At 45.7% G+C, this 9491-nt stretch overlaps 1 protein-coding gene across 8 annotated transcripts in view; it reads left to right on the top strand.

The window, feature by feature from the left end:
* The first annotated feature begins 5573 nt into the window (after nt 1–5573).
* LOC140201862 (ankyrin-1-like) overlaps nt 5574–9491 on the top strand; it is a 302101-nt gene continuing 298183 nt past the window's right edge. For 7 of the 8 annotated variants that reach the window (XM_072266606.1, XM_072266608.1, XM_072266605.1 and 4 more), the window contains exon 1: nt 5574–5713. In XM_072266606.1, the coding sequence (XP_072122707.1) occupies nt 5690–5713 (24 nt within the window). In that variant the 5' untranslated portion in view covers nt 5574–5689. The remainder of the gene's footprint in view (nt 5714–9491) is intronic. The other variant, XM_072266604.1, reaches the window with a different exon arrangement.

The following is a 9491-nucleotide window of genomic DNA, read 5'->3' as shown; positions in this document are numbered from 1 at the left end:
CCCTTTGGTTCAAGAGCCTGATGGTTGAGGGGTAATAACTGTTCCTGAACCTGGTGGTGTGAGTCCTGAGGCTCCTGTATCACCTTCCTGATGGCAGCAGCGATAAGGGAGCATGTCCTAGGTGGTGGGTTAGCTTCATGCAAGCAAGGAATTTCATTGCACCTTGGTGTACATGACAATAAACTAAGAATAATCTGCACACTTTACTCCCATTTACTGCACTCCACATTGAAGCCAGCTAGAAATCCATCATCTTCCTCCTTCTTCAGCAGTTCATCAGGACTGAGGGTACTTTTCCTCCACTCTGATATTGTGAGCTCAGAGATGGATGAGAAGGCCAGTGACAGGAAGTACAGACCTGTTCACAGTCAGGGCAGCTGGTGGCCGATGAGAAGCTTGTGAGGAGACTTCTGCAAATAACACGAGGCATCAATGTCCTCAATTCTTGGAGAGGTCATGGATCAGCAATTCGCAGGAGCCAGTGAAACGCTAGCTTCTTTAGGGAGATTTTGAGCAGTCTCTCAAATGTTTTGCTTTACTCATGATGGATCTCAGAAGAGAGGGTCAGTTTCACGACTCTCGTATTCCGTTCTTTTTCTCTGCCTTTGCTGTCATTGCTCCGGTTCATTTCTCATGTCACCAAATCTAAAAGAGAATCCCACCTGTTTTAGATGCATACATTGCAGGAAATCCACTCGCTTATCTTGTTTACCTCCCTCTCTGCTTCACTTAATTGGTGGTAGTCAAAATCCCCAATGACTATTATTCTCTTTTTTTTACTCACTTCCCTACTTTGCCTGCATTTTTCTTTCTCTACCTCTCTCCCACTCATCTAAAGACTCTGCTAATTAATGTGATCTATCCCTAATTATCTTGCATTCTTGCCTTCTATCTTTGTCTTCCTTAAAGCTCTTTCTTTTTTCCTACTGCCATTACGTTATCCCTAATACACTTCATGGCCACTGTATTAGCTACACCTGACTGTTAATGCAAATATCTAATCAGCCAATCATGTGGTGGCAACTCAAAGCATAGAAGCATGCAGACATGGTCAAGATGTTCAGTTGTCGTTCAGGCTGAACATCAGATTGGGGAAGAAATGTGATTTTTGTGACTTTGACTGTGGAATGTTTGTTGGTGCCAGATGGGGTGGTTTGAGTATCTCAGAAACTGCTGATCTGCTGGGATTTTCACACACAAGAGTTCACTGAGAATGGTGCAAAATACAAAAAAAAAGAATCATCCAGTGAGTGCCAGTTCTGTGGGTGAAAATGCCTTGTTTAATGAGAGAAATCAGAGGAGAATGGCCAGACTAGTTCAAGCTCACAGGAAGGCAACAGTAACTCAAATAACCACAACAGTAGTGTGCAGAAGAGCCTCAATGCTTGAAGTGGATGGGCTACAGCAGCAGAAGACCAGACCAGGTTCCACTCAGTGGCCACTTTATTAGGTGTACCTAATAAAGTGGCCACTGAGTGTAAGTACAATTATTTAAGAGCCCCTTTCCCCTTCATTGTTCATATGTTTGTTATGTACCGTGTCATATGACGTAGACGATCATGGTCTTTCCATGACCATGTTTGTTCTTGGTAAATTTTTCTACAGAACTGGTTTGCCATTGTCTTCTGGACAGCGTCTTTTCAAGACAAGTGGCCCCAGCCAATCAGTACTCTTCAGAGATTGTCTGCCTGGCATCACTGGTCACATAACCAGGACTTGTGATATGCACCAGCTCCTCATACAACCATCCACCACCTGCTCACTGGCTTTACGTGACCCTAATCGGGAGGCTAAGCAGGAGCTACACCTTGCACAATAGTGACCTGCAGACGAGCAGAGGGAAGGAGCGTCTTACACCTCCTTTGGTAGAGATGTATCTCCACCCCACCACCCTCCTTCATAGTTGCAGACATTAGTGTATCGACTGCACTCTTAATTCCTCATCATTTCTTATCCATGGCAATATCTTGGTATTCCCAGCTGTGTTTGTTTCTTCCCAATTCTCCTTTTTATTACAGCCCATATTTTCATTGTCATACAGAGCTGTACTTATTTTTAATAGGATTTCCTTCACTTCATGGTTGAACATTATTTTCAGATTCCTGCTCTCAATTTCTATTTAATCTCTTGGCATCAGTGTACTTCCTAGATTTATGCCCAATGCTTTATTTTCCAATTTTAAATATATTTAGGTTGCAAACACGAGAAAATCTGCAGATGCTGGAAATTCAAGCAACGCACACAAAATGCTGGTGGAACGCAGCAGGCCAGGCAGCATCTATAGGAAGAAGTACAGTCGATGTTTCGGGGCGAGACCCTTCATCAGGACTAACGGAAAAAAGTCATAGTACGAGATTTGAAAGTGGGAGGGGGAGGGGGAGACCTGAAAGGATAGGAGAAGACAGGAGGGGGAGGGATGGAGCCAAGAGCTGGGAAGTTGATTGGTAAAAGGGATACAAGGCTGGAGGAGGGAGAAGATCATAGGACGGAAGGCCTGGGGAGAAAGAAAGGGGGAGGGGAGAACCAGAGGAAGATGGAGAACAGGCAAGGAGTTGTTCTGAGAGGGAAAGAGAAGAAAATAAATAAAATAAAATAAAAATTAGGGATGGGGTAAGAAGGGGAGGAGGGGCATTAACAGAAGTTAGAGAAATCATTGTTCATGCCATCAGGTTGGAGGCTACCCAGACAGAATATAAGGTGTTGTTCCTCCAACCTGAGTGTGGCTTCACCTCAACAGTGGAGGAGACCGTGGATTGACATATCGGAATGGGAATGGGACTTGGAATTAAAATATGTGGCCACTGGGAGATCCCGCTTCCTCTGGCGGACAGAGCATAGGTGACAGCGAAACGATCTCCCAATCTGTGTCAGGTCTCACCAATATATAGAAGGCCACACCGGGAGCACCGGACACAGTATATCACCCCAACAGACTCACAGGTGAAGTGTCGCCTTACCTGGAAGGACTGTCTGGGGCCCTGAATGGTGGTGAGGGAGGAAGTATAAGGGCAGGTGTAGCACTTGTTCTGCTTAGGATAAGTGCCAGGAGGGAGATCGGTGGGAATGGATGGGGGGGACGAATGGACAAGAGAGTCGCGTAGGGAGTGATCCCTGCAGAAAGCAGAAAGTTGGGGGGAGGGAAAGATGTGCGTGGTGGAGGGATCCCGTTGGAGGTGGCGGAAGTTACGGAGAATTATATGTTGGACACGGAGGCTTACTTAGGTTGCTTACATTTCATGGGAGGACAAACCAGGGTAGAGCATACACAGTGAATGGTAGAGCACGGAGGAGTGTGGTAGAGCAAATGGACCTGGGAATATAGATCCATAATTCTTTGGAAGTGGCTTCACATGTAGATAAAGAGAGCTTTTGGCATATTGGCCTTCATAAATCAAAGATTTGAGTACAGGAATTAGGATATTATGTTGAAGTAGCATGAGACTTTGCTGAGGCTAGATTTGGAGTATTGTATGCAGTTCTGGTCACCTATTTACAGGAAAGGTAGAAATAAGATTTAAAGAGTCCAGAAGAAGCTTACAAGGATGTTGCTCATACCTGAGAACCTTAGTTACAGGGATTGGTTGAATAAGTTAGGACATTTCCCTGGAACATAGGAAAATGAGGGGAATAGAGGTATTGAATATAGGCTGGTGAGGTGGAGATATGTCTCTACTAAAGGAGGTGTAAGGCGTTTCTTTCTGCTAGCTTGTAGGTCACCCCTTGGCCAAGATGTGGCACCTGCTTAACCCCTCTTCCCCCGACCAGGGTCACGTGAAGCCATGGGAGCAGGTGGTGGATGGTCTATGAGCAGCCAGTGCATAGCACAAGCCCTGGTTATGTGACCACTGACACCAGACAGAAAATCTCTGAAGAGTATTGATAATGGCTGGGGTCACCCATCTTGTAAAGACACTGCCCAGAAGAAGGCAATGGCAAAACACTTCTGTAGAAGAATTTGCCAAGAACAAGCATGGCCAAGAGACCATGATTGCCACGTCATAGGACATGGTACAGAATGAAGACGATGGTGATATAAAATCATGAGGAATATAGATAGGGTGAATGCATGCTGGCATTTTTTAAACTCAGGTTGGGTGAGACAAGAACTGGACATGATAGGTTTAGGGTGGAAAGGTGAATATTTAAGGGGGATCAAAGGGCGATCTTCGTCAGTCAGAAGGTGATGTGAATTTGGAATGAGCTACTAGCAGAAGTGATAGATGTGGGTTCAATTATAACATTTAAGAGAAGTTTGGGTAGGTACATGGATGAGAGAGGTATGGAAGTCCATAGTCGAGGTGAAGGTAGATGGGATCAAGTGGAAAACCAGGCTGAAGAGCTTGTTTCTCTGCTGTAGTCTCTACTACTCTGTATAGATTTCTGTCAACTTATTATAAGTTAAAACCTTCCCCACCTCTCCATTTCTCCCTTCTGAAGGGACATGGGTCTCATCCTGGGCCAGGCAGAGCCGAGTCCTGGAGCACGGGTCCTTTCTGTCTCAGAGTTCCATGAACAAGAACCTCTGCTTACCCCACCAGCCCTGCCACCATTTGTTAATTCTGCCCGTTTCTGTGTCAGTTTGCAAATGGCTTAGTTAGCGACCCAAAGATGATTACCTTTGAGCTCCTGTTTTAATTCAGAGTCAAACTCCTGAAACACTTCCTCCCTATCTCTATCAATGTTGGTTGTTCTGACATGGGCGACAACAAGATTTACACCTTCCCTTTCCAAGTTCCTCACCAGCTTTCTTCAAATATTCATTCATGAGGCACGTTCACTTAGGGTTCCGTGTTCCTTGTGATACAGGTGCCAACTATTACCCTTCATCATCATCATTATGTGCCCTGTCATATGATGCAAGCGATTATGGTCTATCGGCCATGATTGCTCTTGGCAAATTTCTTCTACAGAAGTGGTTTTCCTTTACCTTCTTCTGGGCAGTGTTATTCTAAGTCGGGTGACCCCACTTATTATTAATACTCTTTTGAAATTGTCTGCCTGGCGTCAGTCGCAGAACCAGGACTTCTGATACACACCAGCTGCCCATACGACCATCCACCACCTGGTCCCATGGCTTGATGTCACCCTGATTGGGTGGGGGGGGGTGCTAAGCAGGTGCTACACCTTGTCCAAGGATGACCTGCAGGTTAGCAGAGGGAAGGAATGCTTTACACCTCCTTTGGTAGAGATGTATCTCCACCCTGACATCTCTATCTAATGCCTCCTCATTCTGCAACAGTCCAGGGAATAAAATCCTAAATTATTCAACCTTTCCCTTTACCTCAGGTCCTCAAGTCCCCGACAATATCCATGTAAACTTTCTTGCTTGTCTTTCTCTGAAAGAACTTATGTGACAGTAGCTGGACACCAGTTCTAATACTGGTCATTGGGGTGAGAGGCATGGAAGGAGCAAGTTGCTGTGGGCTTCAGCTAGAAGAGGCTTGAACCAGATTACAGAAGTTTCTTGTGCCAGCTTCTTTGCAGGGGAGGGGCCAGATAATGAGCACACTCCCTGATGTACGTCACAGCGATAGGGCTTCAACTTCTTTGGCTTGATAAAGTTGAGTGCTCCTGGGCTGAGTCCATAAGATAAGACGAGAAGTGTGCTGAAATCCCAGTGACTGCGCCTGTTCCATCATGCCGCTGTCCACCGCAAACCTAACGCTGGAATAATCCACAGCTGGCTGGAATGTCTCTCACATGCTTCAAGAAAGTGAGTACGAGCTTTTCTTCTGTTGAAAGTAGGCGAAGCCAGGTTCTGAACAAAAGAGGAACGAAGATTCTGGTGTAAGTGGGTTCCAAAACCCAAACCAGTTTTTTTTTGGAATAAATCAGAAAATAGTGTAAATTTAGAGTCAGTGGTTGGGGTATTCCCTCAAAAGTGGCATTGGTCATCAGCCATCTGCTGTCAGAGGGACTGTAACTGAGTTAGAAGAGCGTGGTGTTTACAGAGAGAATTGTTTATCGTGAACTGCACTTTTATACCCAGTTTCTTTGTTATCCCTCAACGTGGATGGAGCTCCTGGGAATTGTAAGCCTGAAGCAAAAACATGGGTAGTTCAGCAAGCAGGTAACTGCGAGGTAATGCTGCAGCTCTGTGCTGAGTGGCCAGGTGATCACACTACTTCTATACAGGTAGTCGCAAAGCCCCCGTTCTGGAGAACTGAACTGTATGCAGATTTCTCTGTAATTCAGGAATGTCCATTTTACAGCAGATATATTACAGTACAGCACAGGAACATCCTCTTTGGTCCACAGTGTTGCTGCCAACCATGGTGCCAAATGAAACTAATCCCATGTCATTCTGTAGTTATTTACACTCGGTGGCCACCTCCTGTACCTAATAAAGTGGCCACTGTGAGTATGTGTGTGGTCTTCTGCCACCGTAGCCCATTCGCTTCAACGTTTCAACGTGCTTTGTGGTTAGAGATGCTCTCCTGCACACCACCGTTGTAATGCAGGGTTATTTGAGTTGTCGTCGCCTTCCTGTCAGCTTAAACCTGTCTGGCCATTGTTCAAATTGACTAGCTCTGGGCTTCTGGGCTACTAGCTCTTCCTTCAGTTAGTCCTGACGAAGGGTCTCGGCCCGAAGCGTCGACTGTACCTCTTCCTAGCGATGCTGCCAGGCCTGCTGCGTTCACCAGCAACTTTGATGTGGCCATTGTTCTCAGACTTCTCTCATTAACGAAGCATTTTTGCCTGCAGAACTGCCTGCCACTCACTGGACTTTTTTGTTTGTTTTTCACACCATTCTTTGTAAATTGTAGAGCAGGGGTTCCCACTGAGGTCCAAGGACCTCTCGATTAATGGGAAGGCTCCATGGCATAACTAAAAAAACTTGGGAGCCCCTGCTATGGAGACTGTTGGGTGTGAAAATCTTAGGAGATCATCAGTTTTTGAGATACCTAAACCACCCCTTCTGGATCCAAGAATCATTACATGGTCAAAGTCACTAAGATCACATTTCTTCCCCATTCTGATGTTTGATCTGAACCTCTTGACCATGCCTACATGCTTTTATGCATTGAGGTGCTGCACATGATTGGCTGATTAGATATTTGAATTAACAAGCAGGTGTACCTAATAAAGTGGCCACTGAGTGTATAAAGCCCTGGTTAGACTGTGCTTGGAATACTGTGTTCAGTTCTGACCACCTCATTATAGGAAGGGTGTGAAAGCTTTAGAGAGGGTGCAGAAGAGATTTGCCAGGATGATGCCTTGTGAAGATAGGTTGAGCGAGCTATGGCTTTTCTCTTTGGAGTGAAGGAGGATTAGCGACGTAGAAGATAAGAAGAGGCATATATAAAGTGGATATCCAGAGACTTTTTCCCAGGGCAGAAACAGCTAAGGTGAGATGACATAATTTTGGAATGAAGTGTAGGGGAGATATGAGAGGTAGGTTCTTTTCACAGAGAGTGGTGGGAACCTTACATTTCATCATGCGATGTTGTGTTGGCGCATGGCCAAGTGGTTAAGGTGTTCGTCTAGTGATCTGAAGGTCACTAGTTCGAACCTTGGCTAAGGCAGTGTGTTGTGTCCTTGAGCAAGGCACTTAACCACACATTTCTCCGCAACGACACCGGTGCAAAGCTGTATGGGTCCTAATGCCCTTCCCTTGGACAACATCGGTGGCGTAGAGAGGGGAGACTGGGCAACTTGCAGCATGGGCAACTGCCGGTCTTCCATACAACCTTACCCAGGCCTGCGCCCTGGAAACCTTCCAAGGTGCAAATCCATGGTCTCATGAGACTAATGGATGTCTATAGGTGGGTGCATAGAAAGCCATGCTTGGGGTGGTGGTAGAGACAGATACATTAGAGTCACTTAAGAAAGTTTTAGACAGACACATGGATGAAAGAGAATTTGAGGCTTATGTAGGATGGATGGGTTAGATTGATCTTACAGTGGGTTAAAAGTTCGGCACAACATCGTAGGCTGAAGGGCCTGAGGCACACTGTAATGTCCTATATTCTAAGTACTCGCAAACTGGCTAGCTCCAAACCCTGCATTTGGTGCTTTAGCTAGACCACTGATATCTCATTTACTTCAAGTAATCATGAGTTAAAATTCAAATGGTGGCTCAGCCCCACTCCTGGTACTCTGTCAAGGAGCCTTGTCAACTGATAGAATCTACCACAGTGATGCATGGAGGTCAATTGATATATCAGTGGAAAAATAGTTGTCTGGATGGGATGATAAGTGGTAAAAAATTCACCCAGGGAGCTCTTGGAATGTGCAGCTTTGAAGTAAATGAGTAATGCATGAGTCACACTGCTAAGCAGAATGGGCTGGTTATTATTATTGGTGTCACTGTAGACAAATTGGCCCAAGTGTTTCTGACATCACCACAATGACTATGCTTACTGACTCAGGGTTCAGGAGGAACTGGGGTTATGTCTGGCATACAGAAGTGCAACATTTCCTTATAACTTTAGAATGTCTCAGAGCGTGCCGTGCAGAGAGTATTGGGCGGCATGGCCCTGCCACCACCACACTGCCCCTGAGGCCCAGGTTTCATCCTGACCTCCGGTGCCTTCTGTGTGGAGTTTGCACGGTCTCCCTATGACCAAGTGGGCTTCCTCCAGGTGCTCCTTTTCTTCCCGTGTCCCAAAGATGTGCAGGCTAAATGGTTTCCGTAAACTATCCCACGTGGGGATAAAATAGCAGAATAATTACAGGGGAGTTGATGGGCAGATATGAAGGTGAATCTGTTCTAGGGAAACATGAGGAGGCAGGATGGGACTGATTCGAATAAACCTCTGGGAACTAGCATGGACCTTACAGGCTGAATAACCTTCTTCCTCCTCCTCTATTACCCACTCTAACCTTTTGCCTCTTCTCAGCTGCCTGTTAGTTCTCCCTGGCTCCCCTCCTTCTTCTTTTTCTCTCCTCTCCTATCAGAATCTTCCTTCTCTAGCCCTTGACCTTTCCCTCCCACCGGGCTTCATCTATCACCTTTCAGCTAGCATCCTTCCTCTCTCCCCCCAACTTTTTTTTTAATTCTGGCAACTTCCACAATCCTTCTCAGTCCCGAAGAAGGGTCTTGGCCTGAAATGTCAACTGTTTATTCAATTCCATAGATGCTGCCTGACCTGCTGAGTTCTTCCAGCATTTTGTGTGTGTTGCTTTGGATTTCCAGCATCTGCAGACTTTCTCTTGTTTATGAATAACCTTCTGCCCTGTTATAAGTAAACTGAAGTTAATCAGCGTTGTTACATAGTCCAACACCCTGACCACTCCCATCGGCAACATTGAGATAAGCAAGGAACTAATCTGTTTACTTCATGGAGCAATTTCAGCTGACCATCAGAAACAGTTTCTAACAAGTTCACATCACATTGGAGGAACAGCATTCCAGCCAGTGGTAAGGGACGAGGAATTGCCACAGGTCAACTGTGTGGAAGGGCAAGGAGAGAGAGCAATGAGGAACAAGCACTGTAAAGACAAGACAGTGTTGCTGGAACCTCACAATTCATCCCAAAGACAGGGAA

The sequence above is a fragment of the Mobula birostris genome, chromosome 8 (assembly GCF_030028105.1).
Source record: "Mobula birostris isolate sMobBir1 chromosome 8, sMobBir1.hap1, whole genome shotgun sequence".
Lineage (NCBI taxonomy): Eukaryota > Metazoa > Chordata > Chondrichthyes > Myliobatiformes > Myliobatidae > Mobula > Mobula birostris.
This window is presented reverse-complemented; position numbering and strand designations above follow the sequence as displayed.